At 44.8% G+C, this 21831-nt stretch overlaps 1 protein-coding gene across 2 annotated transcripts in view; it reads left to right on the forward strand.

Moving 5' to 3' along the window:
* PINX1 (PIN2 (TERF1) interacting telomerase inhibitor 1) overlaps positions 1-20346 on the forward strand; it is a 60784-nt gene extending 40438 nt beyond the window's left edge. For both annotated transcript variants that reach the window (XM_014886505.2, XM_088162564.1), the window contains exon 7: positions 17730-20346. In XM_014886505.2, the coding sequence (XP_014741991.2) occupies positions 17730-18329 (600 nt within the window). In that variant the 3' untranslated portion in view covers positions 18330-20346. The remainder of the gene's footprint in view (positions 1-17729) is intronic.
* Positions 20347-21831: the final 1485 nt, after the last annotated feature.

A 21831-nucleotide genomic window follows, 5' to 3' on the forward strand; every position in this document is an offset into this window, starting at 1 on the left:
GGTCTTGACAGAAATATTAAAAATCCCACTATAACTGGCTGCTCTTTTTACATCCAGGCTTTGAACAGGTTGTTGTGTGCCTGAATAAACATGGAAAAGCTTCTCCAGCTTTTAAAGCTTCTTTAAAAATGGATCTTGGCTGCTTCTGTTTACAATCACTATTTCTTTACCACAGGGAGTAGAACGTGGAGGTGAGACCATCGTTCTCTCCCAAGCTTTGACATTCACGTTGCTCCAGGAGTCATAAACCCCAAATCATGCATTCCTGCCTGTGTCCCTGGTTAAGGCTTTAATAGCTACTAGCACTCCAGGCAGAGATGAGGCTGGCAGATTTTCAGGTTTTCTCAATCATCAAGGCTAAATTACCATTTTTCTCCTTACAGCGAGTATAACCTGACCAGCCCTCAGTGTGAGTCATGGCAGGCTCAGACTCTGAATCTGTAGTCTGGCATCTTAACCATTACTGTGACCCTGAAACAGCAGCTTGTTGCTGTGCCTGACCTTTCCTCTGAACATATTTTAGAGAGTTAAACCGGAAAAGACATTTAATATTGTTTAGAAAGTGTCTGTGGGAAGAGGGGAGAAGATGGGTAGGGCAGGGTAAAAAATGAAGGTGCTGGAGCACCTGGAGCAGGTGAGGGAGCTGGGAAAGGGGCTCAGCCTGGAGAAAAGGAGACTCAGGAGGGACCTCGTGGCTCTGCACAACTCCCTGAATACAGATTGTAGCCAGGTGAGGGTCAGGCTCTTCTCCCAGGGAACAAGAACCGGGATCAATGGGAATGGATCCTCCACAGAAGCAAATTCCATCCCAAACTCTGCTTGGAAGTGAACGATCGAACCCCCTTAGAATTTCTGGAGTCAGTGTCAGGAACCCTTCCCATTCCTGCCATAGGGACTAGACTGAACCAGGTCTGGCTCCTTCCACCCTTCCTGCCGTTTTTTAATTCCCAAATGTGGAATTTTCAAAGAATGTCGAGCAGATCCCTTCACTTCCACGTTGGGAAAGCAGTAATGCCTGGCTGTTCTGGGTTGGCTTTGCAACAATTACACTGTTATTAATTGAAAACCAGCTTGAATACACACACATAAAACTTGTAACAAGAATTCCCAGAGCAGCATCCCGTGGTGAACTCCCTCTGAGCCCAAGCAGAGAGGTAAATCCAAATTTGTGCTTTTTGACTCCTACAGGATGTGCAGCAAAAAGGGAAAGGCTATTAGGGAATGAAAAATGTGGTCTCTCTCCAGGGAGTTCAGTCTGTCCTGGTGACTCCAGGCTTCGCAGAAGATACAAATGGTTCTGTTTCGCTGCTTTGTTTTAATGTTGATTTGTTTGTAGTCTGCCCGAGGTACTAATTGGTGTTTTACAAGTAGAAATACAAAGGTGTCTGCCCTGAAGAGCTCACTAACAAAAAGCGCTGCAGCGCCGTGTTAATGACAGTCAGATTTTCTGCCTAATGAACCAATCGCTTTGATAAAATCTCTGCCTCCTGGTGAATTCCCTACTTTGATTTCCCCCTCGACTCCCATCTCCTTTTACACCTCCACTTTGTATTCTTTTTCCCCTCTGCTTTAAATTTTGGGGGCGGTTCGAGGTCTAATCAACACTTTATACATCGCAGCTCCTGGAAAGAAAGTGAATCACCTCTTTCATTGGGAGCAAACAACGCTGGCTGATGTTGCAACTGTGGATATTTGAGCTGAGAAAGTGGAAGCCCCTGGCCTGGCACTGGATTTTAAGAGGGATGGTGGCCTGTCATTAGTTTTTAATCCCTTCAGCATGCTGCGGTGGCTAACAGGTTGTAACATGGATGTCAGTGCCTGCATTTGCAATGCTCATACCCGGGATAATAATTGAACAATTCCTCCTCTTCAGTGCTGTGTTGGCTTCTTACCACCTATGACTTAGCATGGATTCTTGCTTTTTTTTTTTCTTCGGGAGGTGTTGATTGCTGCAAAAATAGTCGTGTTAATGGTTACCATCCACACCTTACTCTCACTGCTTCCATTTGGATGTTGTTGCCATTTTTCTAGAGGTGATTTCCTCTCTGGAAGAAGGTCTGTGGCTGCTGCTTGTCTGCTTCAACACAAAATATTATTCTAAATGCTCTTTCTGGTCATTTATACTGTTGGTACTGTTTTCCTGTTTCTCATTGAGCCTTGCTTCCAGCTTAAATCAACATCTCCTTTTAGCAAAGGTCGTGTTTGCATGAAGGTGAGAAATGTCTGAAAAATCAGATTAAGGGTAGTTAGAATTAATGGGAAATAGTTCTGGCACACTTGATTTAGGGGAGCTTTGGACCAATCAGCATTACAGGGATTTCTTTTTAACCTCTATCTGTGTGATATACTGCTTTCTAAGTTGTCTAACTACTTTTAGATTGGTATTTTAAACATGCAGAAGCATCAATAACATCCATTAACAGGCTGGATGAACTGCTGAAATCCATCCCGACTTTCTAATTTTATACTATTTCATATTAAGTTCTATTTTACTCAAGTCCGTTTATTTTTATTTATCAACACTGAATTATTTTGGTTTTATTTCAACTATTTAGAGGACTGCTTCTATTTTAGCCTGGCTTCCAAGTCAGTTAAAGAATAGATGTTGGGTTTTTTTTAACACTTACCGTGCTTGGGAGTGTTTGGAAGACATGGATATGGCACTGGAAGATATAGTTTATGGGTGAACGTGGTGGTGGTGCTGGATTGACTTTTCCAACATTAATGATTCCATGATTCTGTGATGTTTTTGGTCTATTCCATCCTCTCTCACTGATTTGAGGCACAATCCACAGGCAGACAGCAGCCTCACAAATATGAATTTCCTACTCTTTGTGGAAATAAATGGATGCATGAAAAGGAAAGACAAATTGTTTTCCTGGCTGGGTTCAACTGTATCATTCAACATCAGAGAATCCACATGGAGGAAAGGTGTTAAAAACTCCATTATCACAGTTACAGCTTCTATCACAACCTGTTAGAAGCTTTATCAGGTCCAGGGTCATTCAACCACAATATCCAAAGATAGAGGAAGTGGAGCTGCTTTGTTTTTTACCACAACCATCCTTTTCTAAATGAAAAATGGAGCTCCCACCTCAGAGCAGCCGTGACCTTCACCTGAGCTTGGAATGACTTCTTGGAGAACTCCGTGGCTCCACCCTCCTGCTGTTCTCAGGGCATTAAGTGTGGGGTGATGAAGGGAATGAAGCTGAGCTGGCATTGCTCAGTCACTGCAGGGATTTGAGATGGGATGACTTGGTGGTGGAGGGACCACCCAGCTCTGGAGGCAGCAGGAGGGATCAGCAGAGGGCAAACCCAAGGAAAGAGCAGGGCAGTGCAGGATTAACTGGAAGGAGGCAAAGCAAAATTAGCAAGCAGATTTAAGGTGGATTTTAGAGTGTAATTGGGGGTAAGCAACATCACTCGAAGCTTCTGTGTTCCTGCTAAATGTGGGGCCACTCAGGTCTGCTGGATGAGGGGACACTCCCCATCCCTGGAAGTGTCCTAGGTCAGGTTGGACAGGGCTTGGAGCAACCTGGGATAGTGGAAGGTGTCCCTGCCCATGGTCTTTTAGGTCCCTTCCAACCCAAACCATTCTGTGATTCTTTATTTCCCTTTACACTGTTTTAATGCTCAGCATCAAGCAAGAATTCCTTTGCTGTTTGGCATCTCTTTTTTTTCTCTGCTTCAGGACGCTTAGGACTTCTTGGTGAGCTCTTCTGAGCCTTCCATTATGGATTTGAGACCCCAACCAACAGCACTTCCCTCTCAACAGAGCAGCTTCCCACAGCTGAGGAATGGGAGGGGGCTGGGGACAGCCAGCTCTGTGTTGGGCTGATACATCCCTGACAGGAGGGTGCAGCCAGGTGGGAGTCAGGCTCTTCTCCCAGGTGACAAATGACAGGACCAGAGGGAACAGCCTCAAGGCTCAGGGGAGGTTTAGGTTGGATATTAGGAAAAATTTCTTCCTGGAAAGTGTTGTCCAACTGCTCAGGGCAGTGGTGGAGTTCCCATCCCTGCAGGGATTTAAAAGCCCTGTGGATGTGGCATTTGGGGACATGGGTCAGTGGTGGCCTTGGCAGTGCTGGGGAGTGGTTGGACTCAGAGATCTCAGAGGGCTTTTCCAACCTCAGTGATTCCACGCCTCTGTTTTCCTTTGCTTACCTGCAGACCTCAGAGCATTAGGAACAAACGAGACGTTGGGAACAAATTGGTCTTCCCTTTAATCTGACATTTCCTCTTGAGTCTTCATTTTGCTGCTTATTCCTGGAGCAGTTTGCTGCTGAGCTGTGATAAGCATCCCATCCCCACTCCTTTTCCAGAGCTCCTGTGCCAGGAGACGTTCCGGCTTGGAAGGCACTCTGCCTGCGGGATCACCTGCCTGGCAATTATTTGTATTGTTTTGTACCCACTCAGAGCTTTAACCTGCGAGTCCCTTGGGGCACAGGTTCTCTGTTTTGTGTGGTTCACTGGGCAACCACAGAGCTCTTCACTCCCCTCAGGGCATTACACAAAGTGTTAGTAAGAAAATCCTAGGAAATCTATTTGGAATTGCAGGCATGGGGATTTTCTCTTCTTTTTTTTTTTTTTTTTTTTTTTTTTTTTTTTTTTTTTTTTTTCATTGCTGCAATCTTTATTCAGTTCCATAAAGCTCAGACTTGGTGTAATGAAAGACAAGTGTGCCTTTAAAATTCAACCAGGTCAAAACCAGGGATGCAGTCATCACCAAAACAATAACAAAAAAAAAGGGAAAGCACTTCTTCTCTAAAGCCAGGCTGGGAGAGCTGGGAATGTTTCCCTGGAGAAGAGAAGGATCCAGGGAGAGCTCAGAGCCCCTTGCAGAGCCTAAAGGGGCTCCAGGAGAGCTGGAGAGGGACTGGGGACAAGGGATGGAGGGACAGGACACAGGGAATGGCTTCCCATTGCCAGAGGGCAGGGATGGATGGGATATTGGGAAGGAATTGTTCCATGAGAGGGTGGGGAGGCCCTGGAATAGAATTCCCAGAGAAGCTGTGGCTGCCCCTGGATCCCTGGAAGTGTCCAGGGCCAGGTTGGATGGGGCTTGGAGCAGCCTGGGATAGTGGAAGGTGTCCCTGCCCATGGCAGGGGTTGGAACTGGATGAGTTTTAGGTTCCCTTCCAACCCAAACCATTCTGTGATTCCATGAAAAGCAGAGCAGAAACAAGGTCAGCCATGGAAAGCAGCTCAAGAGCAAAGAAGTCCAAGGATAGGTTTGAAGGTGGAAAATGAGGCTCTTTACTCCCAGGGAAGGAATTCAATATAAACCCAAGAGCAGGCTGGGCAGATATGGATGTGAAACAAGAATAAATCAAATGTTTTCACATTTAATGCTTGGGAGATCAGGACTGGATTGCCCATGAGCAGAAAAGCAGAGATAAGATCCTGACTGTGAGGCTACAAAGTGTCTCAATATTATAAGAATCAGAGAATCACAGAAGCTTTGGGTTGGAAGGATCCTTAAAGATCATTGAGTTCTAGCCATGCTGTGCCTTTTTATCAGTTTTGAAGGACAAGACCTCTCCTCTTGGACATATAAAATTTTCTTTGCCACTGAAGCCTGGGAAATGTCTCTTCTGTACGTGCTGATCTGAGCTGTTCTCTCCTCAAACGACCTAGGGTTGAACCAGGTGAGTTGTTCTGCAGGTTGGCAGAGCCAAAGTTGTGCCAGGGATGGCAGATTTGACAAAGTGACCATGAGGATCCTTTGTCCTGGGTCACAGCAGACGTGCTCTGTCTTGCTCAGGCTGCAGGGCTGGGTGGGACATTCTGGCACTCTCAGGCTCCAGGGATTATCCATAAATTAGTGCCAACTGCTCCATTACAGGTTTCCCAGCTGCTCTGGGGCTGAAATGTGCTGTTCACTGTCCTGTTCTCAGTGGGGAATCACCTCAGTTTGGTGTTTCAGGACAAGATCAGTGGTGGGTGGATCTAAAATCAGAATTTCAGACTGTGGTCATCATTGTTGACCTACCTAAGGCTGTAAAACATGGAGATTTAACCATATACTTTCTCCTCCCCTTTCTTCAACATTTTTCCTTCACTGTTCATTCTGAATGCCATCTTTCTCCATCCCAATAACCACTCCAAATGGATCATTTATCCTTTCCTTTCTTCGTCCTCCTTTATGCTTTCTTGGCTCCCCAGCAGAATTCTGCTTCAGCCTTATTAGAAGTCTTTGTCTAATTGCTTTGGCACCTTATTTTACTGTATTGAAGGGATACCCAGGACTCATAACCCTTCCTTGGAAGTGTGCAGGAACCTTGAAGAGCAGTCTTACAGTAGGAAGCCTCAGGAATTGGAAATATTTTATTTGCTGCTGAAATAAGAGTGAGTTTTGAGGCTTTCCCTGATAACTGTTACCATTCCCTACTGGCTGTTGTGGGGTGTGTGGATGTAAACCCAAGAACAGGTTCTGTCTTTCTTCTCCTCCAGCAGCTTTTTCATCCTGAATGATGTAATTATGTTGGTGTTGCATCTTGCTCATGGTTACAGTCATCCTGTCTTTCCTTCCTTTGGTGCTCCTGTTGCCAGAGTTAATTTAGAACCAAATTATGAACCTTTCACCTCCAATTCTGAGATTTATTGTAGTGTTCTCTATGTAAATACTCACAACTGGTCGTGTTAATGAGCAAGGGAAAGCAGCAAAGCCTGGAAATCCAAATAAAGTCAGAACATTTTATGTCTTCTTTAAAACACAGCATTCACCTTTGCTTTTGTGCTGCCTTGGAGGAGAATTTGTGCCTCCAGGAACTTGGAAGCTGCAAGCGAGCACAGAACAATGCAAGTCTCTGCAGAAATGGGGCTGTGATAACTTGGCTTTTTTGGCCTACATTTCTCAGTGGTTATTATTTGTTAATTATGTTGTAGAGTGCTCACAAGTGGGCTAATTGCTTCCCCAGAGAGCTTGCAAGGAAATGATGGACAGAACAAGGGCAGGATGTTACACATCTCAGATAGCGAGAGGGTAAGGTAGGACACGGGCAAGATGGGTAGGGAAACACTTGGAGCAGCATTTTGAAGCTGAGAGGAGAAGAGTTGGGTTGGTTTTTGGAGGGGAGGATGAGTCCCAGTTGGAATTGATCTGAGGAGCTGATTGTCAGAAGAGTTGTTTAAGGAAGCACCAGAACTAAAGGCAGAAACAAGGAAGAAATGCAAGAATTTATGAAAAAGAAGCTGCAGAGAGGTTGTACCTGGTGGGTTGTAGTCACTGGGCAGTGCTGTGTGAATCCTGAAAAACAAGGATAAGATCCTTATGAACTGTAGGAACACTTCATGAGAATGGTGTTCCTTAAAAATATAAACCCCATTCCTCAGACAAACTCTTTTCTTCAGACCCTTATAGATGGGAGAGAAGGAAAAAAATGTGCATGCACAGCCCTGCTGTTTCTTGCTGCTTGTGTTTCTGCATCTGTCTTTTAGCCTACACAGGAGGGCCCTGCTGGTATTTGTGGTATTTCTGGTCTGTCCTGCCCCAAATTGTGAAGTTCTGATTCATTTCCCTGTGCTCTGAGTCCCCCCTTCACACCTGCTTAGAGGAAAGGAACCAAGCCTAAGGAAGGCACACTAAAAAGTGACAACAAAGTGACACGAGGTATTTCTCAGGGGCTCCTGGGCCACTGCTGGTGCTGAAAAACAGGAAATGTGTGTTCCCTTGTCCAGGGGTCTGAGCTGGTTTGGACCCATGGATCAGCTCTGCCACAAATCACCCTCTCAGATCAGAGAAGGGAAAAGGCTCAAGTGTCCATTTTCCTTTTGAGAAGCATTTTCTGAGGGGAAGGGGAAAGGAGCAAAGCTTTGGTTTAAATTACCTGCTTCAAATGCTTCTGGAAGCACTTGATTTCTACCCAGATCTGCTTTTCTACATGTATTATTAGAAAAGAGCCAGAAGAGGAGTTGGACATAAGCAGGTGTTGTTTCCAGATTTTGAAGCACGTGCAGTTTCCTCTGCCAGAAGCCAAAGCTGTGATGCTGTGACTGTTCTTGCTCTTGGAACTGCTACCAGAACTCCTTTCTCTCTTCTGGGTGCTCCCAATGGATTTTATTCCATTCTTTCTCTCAGCATCCCAAATCTTCAGAGCCCTCATTGATGCCTCTGATTGTATTCAGTCTGGCAGGCCAAGCCCACTTGTTACTTCTTTTGGGGTTCTTTTGTATCTATGGAGCACAGGAAGAAATCCTGAATTCAAGAATCAGTGAGAGTTTGGTCTCTTGAATCCTTAATAGCAGCTGCCCATTCCACACATTACAAAAGGATAATAAAAAATACCCAGGGGATGACAGGACATGTGGAGAAGGCTGGGATGGTGTCTGAGCATGGCAGTGCCACGGGACAGTACCCACAGTATTGGGGACAGGGATGGCTGTCCTGGACTTTTGAAGACTTTTTAGACATTTAGATTCTGAATGCAGGATTAACAAAGCAATCTGCATCCTGGGCTGATCCCCAGTGTGTGCAGCAGGGGAGGAGGGGATTCTGCCCCTCTGCTCCACTCAGGTGAGACCCCACCTGCAGAGCTGCCTCCAGCCCTGGGGCCAACAGCAGAAGGAGGTGGAGCTGCTGGGGAGAGTCCAAAGGAGGCCATGGAGCTGCTCCTCTGCTCTGGAGCCAGGCTGGGAGAGCTGGGGGTGCTCACCTGGAGAAGAGAAGGATCCAGGGAGAGCTCAAAGCCCCTTGCAGAGCCTAAAGGGGCTCCAGGAGAGCTGGAGAGGGACTGGGGACAAGGGATGGAGGGACAGGACACAGGGAATGGCTTCCCACTGCCAGAGGGCAGGGATGGATGGGATATTGGGAAGGAATTGTTCCCTGGGAGGGTGGGGAGGCCCTGGCACAGGTGCCCAGAGAAGCTGTGGCTGCCCCTGGATCCCTGGAAGTGTCCAAGGCCAGGTTGGATGGGGCTTGGAGCAGCCTGGGATAGTGGAAGGTGTCCCTGCCATGGCAGGGGTTGGAACTGGATGAGCTTTAAGGTCTTTTCCAACCCTACCCAAACCATTCCATGTTTTTTCTCCTGCCCACTCCTTTAAAATACACTACCTGAGACTCCTGGTGATTTGGTTCCTCACAGATCCATCCCAGAAGTGCTGCTGGGTCAGGTCTGTGTTCAGTGTCCCAGCCCCAGGGGCAGGTGAGTGGAATTCCAGGGTTATTTCAGTCGTTGTTCATCTGGGATACCTCTGTGAAGGATCTCAGGGCACCTCACAAACACTTTATGAAACTCTTAGCTCTGCTCTGAGTTTCATGCAGTTGATCAGGCATGTTCTGTGCTTTGATAACCTGTGCCAGAGCTGGAGGGAATCATTTCTCCAGGGTTTCCCACCAGCTGGGAAGAGAACTTGGGAAACGTGACCTTCCCAGTCCTGTGCTGGTTTTGCTGGACTGTACTTCCTCTGTTATTCAAGGTGAGAACAGAACAGTTCGAATTGATTTAGGTGCTTTTGGGGGAAGATGAAGTCACTGTGTTTGGATCTCTGCATCGTGCCAATAGAGAGATCCTAGGGGAAATCTCTTCCTTTAGTTTTGTTTATATCCAGTGTAAGGCACAGATGTAATTTGCAGGGAAATGCGAAGGCAGAGAGGTTGTGCTGGCCTCAGCAGAGGAGCTGGAGTGGAATGAGATGTCACAGGGATATCTAAGTGTCTCTCAAGACATGAAAAGGATTTTCTCTGCCACGTGCTGAGTTTTTTAACTCTTTCCTTACACTCTTTCAGCCTTCTGCAACTCTTGGGAATTATCCCACGGTGTGTATTCCCCCTTAGCCTCAGCTCCTGGATTTTACTCGCTGCCTTTATTGTTCAAAAACTTAAATAAATTTGGGGTTTTTTTTTTCCTGAAAAGTGTAAGAACAGTAGGAGGAAGTGTGTGTGTGCCCTGTGGGACGCAGTGCCGGGATTCCCAAGCTGCCCTTGGACATACAGGTGCTGTGGCCTGACCAGGATCTGCTCAGGACAGCTGGAATGAATCCCCAGGACTATCATTGCAATCAAATCCCTGGCCAAAATTTAATCCGTTGCACTTTTGCAACCCTGCTGTTTCCTGTTCCTCTGGTGTTTGCAGGCTGGAGGCAAAACCTGGCTGAGTGTCACAGCTTTATTGTGCAGCTCCTGTTTCACTGATGGGATCAGGCTGGGCTCCAGCTCATCCTACACCCCTGGAAATGAATTGTTTGTATCACAAACAAATGGCATTTTGCACACCAGGAGTATTCAGCAAGAGAGATGGGGGCTTTCTGTTGTGTGAATGAATGAAAATTGCTAAAATTGGCCACTTGCTGAGGTACAGGATGAGCTTTTAGCAAAAATATAAAATAGAAGGACAAGACAGGCTGGGAGAATTTGGATGTGCATCACCACAGAATTTAAAACCGAAATAAAAACAGAATCAGCAAATACAATGTAAATGAAAATCAAGCACCTGTAGATTTTACTGCAGTGGGGTGAAATGGGTGCTGTTATGTGGTGATAAAACCTCCTCATTAGGATGTGGTGCCATATCCAAGGCCAGGCTGGATGGAGCTTGGAGCAGCCTGGGATAGTGGGAGGTGTCTCTGCCCTTGGCAGGAGGTGGAATGGGATGGGCTTTAAGGTCCCTTCCCACCCAAACCATTCCCTGATTCTGTATCCTGAGGGATGGTGAAACCTCTGTTCTTTGGAGGTTTCCATGACTCCACTAAAACAAGTGGAGCTGGTCTAGCACTCATAGCAGTTCTGCTCCAGAGGTCAATATTCTATCAATAACCTCCAGATTATTTTAGGCATAGATGTACTATAATAAAATTCCTTGGCCTTTTGATTGCTAGAGAATCAATCTGCTCTTTTGTAGTTGCAAGTGTAGCAAAAATGGATCTTCATAATTCCATGGAAAAACATTATATTTTTAAAAACAGTTTTCCTTGTCCTTTTTCCATTAATTACTTCCTAACCTCTCTTCTTGTCCTTGCTAGGTTAGAGACAGCTGATGGCTCATGTGGAGTGTAGAAGTTAATATCAACTGCAAGACAGCAGCTGATGTTTCAATATATTCTGGCACAGAATTTATTTTAACAGAGTCAAGCAGGAAAGTGCTTCTCTGTAGTAATTGGAACTTGTTCTTTTAACAAGTGTCATGTCATCCAGGTACTGGACATTCAGGATTTTCATTCCATTTCCCATCAATGGGTTCATTGTTCTATTGGTACTCAGGTTAAATAGTAGTAAAATTAAATCTTCCTATGGATATGTGGCATGTCCTGGTAATTACAGCACCATGGCCAACAAAAAATAGAAGTTGCAGGTGACCTGAATTTTTACCACTTTTGTCCAGGTTGAGTGTCCCTGCTTCTCATGTCTTTCATTAAACCCTGATTTCTTTTAACAGGCTGCCCATGGTGGAATCATCATCCCAGGAGGGATTTAAAAGCTGTGTAGATCTGGCACTTGGGGACATGGGTTGGTGATGTCCTTGGCAGTGCTGGGGAATCTTTGGACTCAGTGATCTGAGAGGGCTTTTCCAACTTTAACAATTCTATGACCACCAGGAGGTCAAATTCTATCCCTGTTTAGGTTTTTGAAGCATTGCAGGACTGAAAGATGTTTCTGGAGTCCAGACCCCACATTTTCCATTCCAAGCAAGGATTAACTCCCCCAACCCTTCCCCGGTAGTTGTCTGAATTGCTTTCAGTGGTTGAGACCTCCCAGTGGTTGTTGAGGCTTCACAAAGACACTGATTTCTCCTACTGGCAAAGCTTTCCTGTGGATAATTTTTGCTGCTTGTCCTTTTCCTCGTGAACACCACAGAAATTGTCCCATTTTCCCTTTGCATCAGCCCATGCTGTATTGGGAGTCTGTTCTCATCAGCTCTTCACAAGATGCTGTCTGCAGTAAACCAACTTTAATCAGGTAAATTAAAAGCATTGGAGCCTCCTGGGTACCTGTTCTGATGCCAGAACTGACTGCAGAACTGATGGTATGTGGCCTTATTTATGCATGTATTTATTTTAATCCTGCTTAAACTCATCAGGCTACAGGTCTTTGTTCACCCTCTCGCCTGTTTGATCCCAATCCAAATGTTAATGCTCGTACTTAACTTGAAGTTGTCAACTCCTTAAAGCAAGACTCTGTCAGCAGCTGATGTCTGCAAAGCTCCAGAGTGACTCTTCAGGAATTTTCTGCAGCCATTCCTGGGATGGAAAGATACAGGGATGCCCTCAGCTCTTGCCTGTCAAGTTTTGTGCACTGCATGGGGCTCCTACCAACCTCTCGGTGAGGATCTGAAGCAGCAGGAACAGAACAAGATTATTTTAATCTTATTGTTACAGTTTCTCAGCAAGAAAGATGGTAAGGAAGGCAGAACAGGGGTGGCTGCATTTTAAAGCTGAGTGATCCTGTGTTTTCCATGGAACTCAGGCTCCATGTGCTTCATCCAGCCCACTTTCTGTGATTTAAGGGAGAGCCTACTGAAATAGTTCAGCTTAATTCTGCCTTTTTGCTCATCCCTTCTGGACTTTGCCTCTTGTGAATCAGATTTCACAAAATTATTGTGAATTAGCAACAAAGCAAAGTCATGTGAAATTCCTGGGCTTAAGTAATAGTAGTTCATATGTAGCAGACAGAGATGGTATAAGGGATTCTTTTCTTTCCCTTTTTTAAGATTTTAAGTGCTATAAAGAAAAGACTTGCATTCTGAAGAGGAGGGAAACTTCTCTGAATGAATCCAGGCTGCTGTGTTGCTCCTGTGTGTTGCCAGCACCCTTTGCTTTGCACGTGGTTCTGTCTCACTTTTCCTCCCAGGGAAAACGTGCAGGTGCAGTTCTAATTCTTGAATATTAATTATAATAATCTCAGGATAGTTTGGGTTGGAAGACACCTTAAAGCTCATCTCTTTCCCACCTCTGCCATGTTCAGGGACACTTTCCACTAGACCAGGGTGGGTTTCAAACCCATTTGGTTTCATGATGTGTCTAAATCCTTCCCACTTTGGGCTTCTTGTCTTCTTTTCACTGATGTGAATTGCTTTGATAATTGACCATAATCCCTCGTTTTTTCCTTTCACTAAATAACTGAGGGATGCTCTGGGAGTGGGATGCCCTAGAGATGCAATCCTGATCCTGCAGGATTCAAGAGAACCAGGATTTCCATTTGTAAGTTTAGTGTACTCCCTTAATGATTTAATCAGCGAGCGAAGAAAGGCAGAGAAAAACACGATGGTACATGGAGTGCTTTGTGTCCTTTATTTTCCATACATTTCACTAATTACATAAACAGATGATATTTACAGGGGACTTCTGCCTGTAATTGACCTTCATCTCTTCCTGTGCACTTCCCAACCTCTCCTTGAATTTTCCTATTGTTTCCTCTTGCTCATTCCACATTTAACACCACGTTTCAAGCAGTCCTTTTCTTTTGCTTGGGACCATCCTACCAGTTCCCTATTCCCAATTCCTTCAAACTTCATCTCCTCAGATCAGTTTTTTGGGCAATTTTAGAACTCATGGCATGGACAAACATCTTCTCCAAAGGCTAATCTTCAGGTTTCCCTCCAGTTACAGCACAATTGCTCTTTTCTTTTTTATGTGATCATCAGTTCTCTGGAGCAAGAATATTTCTTTTTGTCTTTTATCTGGTCTTTCAGAAGCTGCAGCAGCACAATCCACTTTTAGGGGTATCTGCCTTATTTTTCTTTGAAATTTTTCTCTGTGTTGGGTCGAGCAGGGGAGGAATTGCATAAACTGTGAGGGGTTAGAGAAAACCCCTGGTTAGAGTTCAGCAGCGTTCCCATGGCTACTGGGACAGGTACACCACAGAAACAGGAATACCTTGGCATTTAACAGCCCTTCCAGGTGATTTATGGTTTTACACAAGCTTTTCCTAAACCCAGAGGTTTTCTAAGGTTGGCACTTCTTTGCTTGTCTCCATGCCCTGTTAGTTCTGTGCTCAGTGGCCCGTGGTTATTAAAATTCTTATCAATAAAGGAGTTTCTGAGCAAGGTTCTTATTTTCTAAACTCATGCATACCTTTGGAACTCTTCTGCTTAACCAAAGGAACATTTGTTTTATGCCTAATGTACTTCATGAAAAGAAAGAAATGTGTAGAGCTCAAGTAATATTTGCCTTCAATTACAGTAATTAAGTTGTCAGGACTTGAAGTCACTAAGGCAATGAGAAAATCCTTTCCTGGTTGGCCAGGATCTTCTGGGCTCAAGCGTGTTTTCCACATTGGGGTGGGGAGGGAAACAGTTCTGGCCCAAAACCTGGGAGTCTGTTTGTCCTTTTGCAATCCAGGGTGTCAAAATCCTGCTGTGGAGGGAAGGGAAATGACACAGTTTGCCTGGGCTTCAGCAGGGCCAGGGCAGTGATTGTCCCTCTGTGCTGGCACTGCTGGGGCACCTCCAGTCCTGGGGACATTTCAGGAGAGACTTGGAGGGGCTGGAGGTGTCCAGGGAAGGGAACAGAGCTGGGGAAGGGGCTGGAGCACCAGGAGAGGCTGAGGGAGCTGGGAAAGGGGCTCAGCCTGGAGAAAAGGAGGCTCAGGGGGGACCTTGTGGCTCTGCACAACTCCCTGACAGGAGGGGACAGCCAGGGGGGTCGGGCTCTGCTCCCAGGGAACAGGGACAGGAGGAGAGGGAAAGGCCTCAGGCTGTGCCAGGGGAGGGTCAGGTTGTACATCAGGAGGAATTTCTTCATGGAAGGAGTTGGTAAACATTGGAAGGGGCTGCCCAGGGAAGTTTGGAGTCCCCATCCCTGGAGGTGTCCAAGGAAGGTCTGTACATAGCACTCAGTGCTTTGGGCTGGCTGACAGGGATGGTCACAGGATGGACTTGATGGTGTTGGAGCTCTTTTCCAACCTAAATGATCCTGTGATGACATGGGATTCTCTGCTTGTTGGGTTAGGTCTTATTAAAACCAGGTGTAATACAAATATAGCTCAACTCATTTATCCTGGGAATTCTGTCTTGTTAAACTTTTGCTGCAGCTCCCCTTTCAAATGTAACCTGTGTGTGGATATATCCTGTTTTTCCCCCTGTTCCACATCCCTTTTCAGGCTTCTTTGCCAGAAGTCAAATAGTTTCAGTTACTTCATAACCCCTCAGGAACGCTACAACATATCCCTACAAGAAAAGTCCCTAATTTTGATAAGTGCCCACACAAACATCACTGGAATCTCAAGTGCAACCTTACTTTCGTTCCACTGGAATAGTTCTCTTGAAAGCAGATGGATGAGGAAACCACCACTCATAATGCATCACTAATGACACCAATTTGTGCATTCCTGCTCATGGGACTAAAGGTTATGGATGCATAAGGAGCCAGACCTGGAAAACCTTACTCACAAACCCTAATAAACTCCACTTCAGCCCTCAAGTTTAATGATGCCCTCAAGAGAGCCAGGTCCCTTATCTGCAGCATCATGCAATAACTATAAAGTGTTGAGATAAGTGGAGTTTTCTCTCCCAGCTCTCTGCTGGCCTTCCCCAACTATCAGGTTATGGCAGTGAAAGTGGCTGTGTGTTGGAACCCTGAAGCCTGGGATTTTTGGGCTTTCTGTGCTTTCTGGCACTGATTCCCTGGAGAACACTGCTTTTGATTTGAGACCTTGGAGGAAGCTTCACAATTTGAGTGATGGAGTTAAAATCACGGGGGTGTAGTTAAACAGAAGTGTGTGATTTCACATGGTGAAGGGTTTTGAATTTAGGATTTTTAGAATATAGTAATAGGTATGGGACAAGATGGAAGCCTTTAGGTGTTGTCTCCTTTCTGTCTTATTCTTCCTTCTTCTTCATACTTTCAGGCAGCAGGTTTTGGTTGGGTAATTAGTGCTGCACTGTGGGTCACGGGTGTTTGGTTATTGGGTCAAAAGTATAAATAATGTAAGTGTTAGTTCTTTATTGGACTGTTTAGCTTTAAAAGACCTTGTAGCTAGCTAGACTGGTCTCCATTTTGTTCACTTTTAGCTGGTAGCTAGAAATGTTGTAGAACTCTCTGTACTTTAAATAAGATTTACTTAACAACGAAGTCCAAACATGAGAAATTAGTCTCCTTCATGTTTTTAATCCTGACTCTGAGTAAAAACAGAATAAAAACAAGCCACTAATTAGGTGTACAACTAACCCATTTACAGCTGTGAAATCTGACTGCTCTGATTCGGGCAGGCAGGATTCAGGATGTGTGGGTAGATCGGGTGCTCTTACCCATCCTTGTGCATTTATGAATGGAAAAACAGAATTTTCTCTGACTATAATCCCTCTGGATCCCCTTTCATTCAGGAAGGGGTTGTAGGGCAAATGTTGGTGAGGATTCTACACCATCTTCCCCAGCTTTTCCCGTCTAGAGGAGATACCTGGTTCCCTGTGGTGTTAAAGGTGTGTGGTGTTTTTAAGGCCTTAAAAAAAACAAATAATGAGTGGAGGGAGCTGGGAAAGGGGCTCAGCCTGGAGAAAAGGAGGCTCAGGGGGGACCTTGTGGCTCTACACAACTCCCTGACAGGAGGGGACAGCCAGGGGGGTCGGGCTCTGCTCCAGGGAACAGGGACAGGAGAGGAAATGGCTTCAAACTGTGCCAGGGGAGGGCGAGGTTGGACACCAGGAAGAATTTCTTCATGGAAAGGGTGGTCAGGAGTTGGAAGGGGCTGCCAGGGAGATTTGGAGTCCCCATCCCTGGAGGTGTCCAAGGAATGCCTGGATGTGGCACTCAGTGACACACTGGTGACAGGGTCAGGTCAGTCACAGGTTGGGCTCGATGGTCTTGGAGCTCTTTTCCAACCTGAATGATTCTGTGATTCTGTGAAAGTTTGGGACATTTCCAAGAGTCATTTGTGACTTTTGCCAAGCAAAAGGCTGTACCACAAAGGCTTTGTTTTGAGTGCATTGGTATGTATGTGAACAAACCTTAATTTCAGCTGCCTTTCTGGTTTGTTTCTTTTGTAAATCTCAGATAATTTAACAAATTATACATTTCCATCTTGTGGCATTTGTTGCTTTCTCAGTCAATTCTCTTCATGCCATCCATAACATCCATCTCCAGAGCTGTACTTTGCTTTTAGTTTGATATTTCCTTTCTAGAAAGGAGACTCTTCACCTGCAGCTGGAGATGAGCAGCTCTTTATTTCATGTCTGCAGAAACCTTGTAAGATGTAACCTGTGATGTTGTTTGTGCCATCTGATAACCTGTGATCAAATGGTGCCTGTTTAAATAACAACATCTGGGACACCCTGACAGCAGAGCAGCTCTGAAACAAACATTTCCAAAGATCAGATAAGATGGAGGAGATGCCTCAATGCTGGATTGCTCCCTGGATCACAGATTCTTTGCTGAAGAGTTATCCCAGGCATGGGATTTCCTTTGTGCCACAGGCTAATGGATTGCAGTGGATCATTTTTCTTGCTGCTTTATGTCTTGCAGGGACTTGTGCTTTGTAAAGTCAGTGTAATGCACTGAGTATGACACTGGTAGACATAAGTTATGTAGGAGTAGGTAAAGTAAGGAACTCAGAACAACTGGAAACTGTCTTGGTTTGTGTTCTCTTGCTGCCTTCCCTCCTTCCACCTCTTTTCCCTAAACCTACAGCATTTCACATGGAGGGCTGCCTCACTTTCACCCAAATCTGTACTGTCACAGCTAATTTTCAAAGCTCCACGTTGGATTTCAGTATTTTCCTTATTAGTGTGCAAAAAAACCCCAGCATTATGTTTAAAGCCATGATTCCTGACTCACTCCTGCTCATCTCTGTTCCCTTGCAGGAGGATATTGCTGATCCTGACTCCCAGGAAGAGAAGAGCAGCTGCCTCTGCAGCCCTGGAGACGGTTCCAGTACAGTCAAGAGTGCTCTCACTGTCCAGGAATATTTTGCCAAGCGTATGGCAAAGCTGAAGGGATCCCAGGAGGAAGCAGAAGCAAAGGTGGATCATTCCAGCCCAGCAGCTGATGAAGCTGTGGAGCCTTCAGAAGAACTGGAAACCAAAGCCAAAAAGAAAAAGAAGAAGCAGAAGAGAGATGATGAGGCAGAGAGGACAGAGGACTCTGAGAAACCAGGGAAAAAGCCTAAGACAGGGAGCTTGAATGGAAAAGAACTGGATGATCCACTAAATGAATGTCACAAAAGGAAAAAAAAGAGGAAACATGAAGAGGAGAATGAAGGAGAAAACATCAGTTGTGATGAAAATACAGGCAATGGAGAAATTTCTGTGGGAATGTCTGAGGGGGAGGAACTCAGCACAGAGGAGCAGGAGGAAAAGCAGAAGAAACGCCACAAGAAGAAGCACAAAAAGCAAAAAGAGGAGGCAGGGGAGTGTGGGGAAGAAGTACCCAGAAAGAAAAAGAAGCACTGCAAGAACATTTAACCCTTTTAGACTCAAGGATGAGTCTGTGTTAGAGGAAGCTCTTTGTAAACATAGCACCAATCCAGACTTGGACACTGCTCCAGCAGACTGGATCTAAACTCAGGCTGGATCTAAATTCAGGCTGGGTCTAAACTCAGGCTGGATCTAAACCCAGCTCTCCCAGGGGAAAACATGGTGATGGGCCAGCAGGAGCTTCATTGCCACATTCAAAAAGGATCCACATGGAGGATTAACACATCAAGACTGTGAAAAGCAGGGAATGACTTTCTACTGCTTCACACTGACTGTGTTTTTTTCAATCTAGGAAAAAAAAAATTAAAAATCACCTTAGGACTGCCTTTTAATTAAAATTGTTTTCACTTGTGAGAGTCCAGCTCTGCTTCTGGAAGCAGAAGGGGGTTTGCAAAGTTGTCTGTGTTTTTTCATTGATTTTTGCAAGGTGGTGTCTAATTTTTACATTCATCTTTTTTTTTACATATAAAATGAATGTTGTTTCTTCCCAAAATGCTTACTGTAATTAAAAGTTTGGTCCTGAGTGTCAGCACTAAAGGATGAAATAAAAAGACCTCCCTGTGCCTCCAAATCATTGTCAAACAATTGTAACTTTGCACCAAAGCTAAAGGAAATGTGTATTAACCTTATCATTTATTAACCATACCTAAATCTTTGATTTCCAGGCAATACTCAGGATCTCTTCACTGGTACCTCTGGAATCCAGAAAGCTGCCTTGGTTAGAGCAAGTTTTTTTCCTGAAATTGGGAGCCCAATAAAAAAAGCACAGCCAGATTGCTATTGCCATTCACACATTGAAAACTTGCAGTTTGGATTTATAACCAAACTAGAGCTCGTTTCTCATTGTAAGCCTGGAAATAAGGAATGCTGGAACTGGGCATTGCCACAAGCAGTTCTGTGGGAGATGTGAAACCTTCAGCATGAATTTTGGCATTTTAATGTCACTCAGAGCTGTCAGAAGAGATGGGTGAGCTTGGAAGTGGTGGACTGGGAAGAAGGATTCACCTTCCTGGTGTCCTGTCCTGATATTTCTTTGGCCAAAGCAAAGTGACAGCACAACCCTGAACACCAGCCAGTCATCCTGGCAGAATCCAGGATCCAAATTCATGAGCTGCTCATTTCATCCAGGCTGGGTTTCATCAGTGTAAATCTAAAACATCCCATTGGCTGCTCTGCTGAAGAAAATGGGTACATTTTTATATTGTCTCAGCTCAGCAGAGTTGCTTAACGTGGTCTGAGGAACATTGTCAAGATGCAGATGTTAATAGGGAAAAAAATTTCCTTAAGCTGCCTTTATTGTGCAGTGGAGGAAACTCCATCTGCAGCACCCAGACCACATGGATGGTTTGGTTGCAGCTCAACTCCTTTTTTAAGATCTCTTGGTTTCCAAAGCACCTTTTTTTTTTCTGCCCTCAGGACATGCTCATTCATTGCAGCAAAATGAAATTTCACTTCTTGTATGGGAGAACAAGATGCCTTTCCCTGGATTTCACATGCCAGGGGTTTTAACCTTTGTTGCGTCTCCTTTTCAGGCTGTACAATTATTATTCACCATAATTTTCTTGTCCCTGGCTTCCTTAAATGAAATACCACCAAATACCATCAGCTGTTAACAAACTAGGAGGAAACTCCATTCTTGAGGTGAAAAAATCATCTCCTCAATGGAAGAAGACAGCAAAATAATGTTTTATGTTAAGCTGAAGCATCCCTCCTGATTTCTTGCTCACCACAAGTTGGAATTTTTGTTATTAGAATCCAAAAGCCTGATTGTTTCCAATTATTATTTTTTAACTCTTAAGCCAACTAAACTTTACAGCCTCTCTGGGATTTCAGTTTAAAAAGGTGCTAGTCAAGGAATAAGGTTTCCTTCTCCAAATGCTGCTGAGCTTGTTTGTTTGTTCCCTCTGTGAATTTTCATGTTTTTCTGTGTGCTGATTCTTGTGGGTGCTTGGCCACATTCCAGTGTCAGTTACAGGAAGAATAAAACCAGGAATAAACCTTTAAATTTGTGCTGTTGCTCCTGTTAAATTTGGGATACCCAAGACTTAAATCTGGCTCAGATGGAAGTATCAGCTACCAATGGAAGATTCTCTATTTCTGCAATAAATACATGGCAGTTTATCTAGGGAAATGTGGAATTTTAATGTGTCCCAAGCTCTGCATGTGGTTGTAGGAGGGGAAAATCATAATAAATAAATAATCATAAATCATAAATTGCTTGTATTTGACACAAGCAATTGATTTAACTGCTCTGCTCTGTGTTTGTGGTCAGCATTACTCAATGAAAAGCTCTTCATAGCAGATACTGTCCAGTGAAATGGATGATTGGAACAAGAGGAACATGTTTCAGAGTAATAAATTACACATATATATTTTGGGGTTTTTGTTTCTAGTGGGTTTTGAGTTCGGTTTTAACCCAACTCTGGGTTTGGCAAGGAGGCCTTTTTTAGAAAGCACAAGAAAAAGAATTACGTCAGTGCCCAGATGGTGGAATTAGCAGAATGTGAGCACAAAGGAACGACTTGGTTTCATTTCCGCGAAAATCTGACTTTCAAACTCCGAGGCCTTTTGTTATAAATTCATCCATTGTACTCACAGAATGAGGTGGCTCCCAGTGAAATTACCTGGACACCAAGGAAAATGAGACTCCCTGCTCTGCTGTCGTTCCTGAATGGGGAACGAGGCATGAGCAGCACAGATATTAAAATGTTTTCAGTTTTGGTAACCCCGGGTCAGCAGTGACTGGAGGAAATTTTCCTTTTTGCTTTGGGAATATTCCAACACTGGTTTCTCCTGAGCTGTTCCATTCTTTGCAGGGATAGGGCTGCTTTTGGCTTTGAGGCTCAGAATTCAGTGCAGGATCCACGGCCAAGGACATGATTGGCAAGTGCAATGTTAGAGCAGCAATAATGGAGCTTGGATTGTGCTTGTAAACACCTGCAGGCACCAAACTACCCTAGGAAGTAGAGACCATGGGAAAATAGTCCTGGTACCATTGTTGGACCCAAATTTGTGTGAACTTTAGGAGCTTTCCTTGGAGCCAGGGGTGGGAGATGACACTGGAGCATCCCAAGTGACAGCCCAGACATGTGGTAAAGGCAGAATTCCTTAAATTTCCTCCCAAAGGTGTTCCAGCTCTGATGCTTCACACACAACAGCGTAAAGCAGAGGTAGAGAATTGTAGAAGGAGAAATTGTAGAATCATGGAACCACTGAGGTTGGAAAAGCCCTCTAGGACCATCCAGTCCAACCATTCCCTCAGCACAGCCAAGGCCACCACTGACCCATGTTGTCCCCAGGTGCACCCTTAGTAACAAGCAGGGTTTTCTAAAGCATAAATGCAAGACACCATTGAATATTTCAGAACCACCTCTGCTTGTGTTTAAGTGAATTCGAGTCCATTGAGAAGCAGCTGCTTTGTGACTTTTGTGAATTGAAGGGGTTGGAGCACATCCAGGGAAGGGAACAGAGCTGGGGAAGGGGCTGGAGC

The sequence above is a fragment of the Sturnus vulgaris genome, chromosome 3, assembly GCF_052056855.1.
Source record: "Sturnus vulgaris isolate bStuVul1 chromosome 3, bStuVul1.hap1, whole genome shotgun sequence".
Taxonomy (NCBI): Eukaryota; Metazoa; Chordata; class Aves; order Passeriformes; family Sturnidae; genus Sturnus; species Sturnus vulgaris.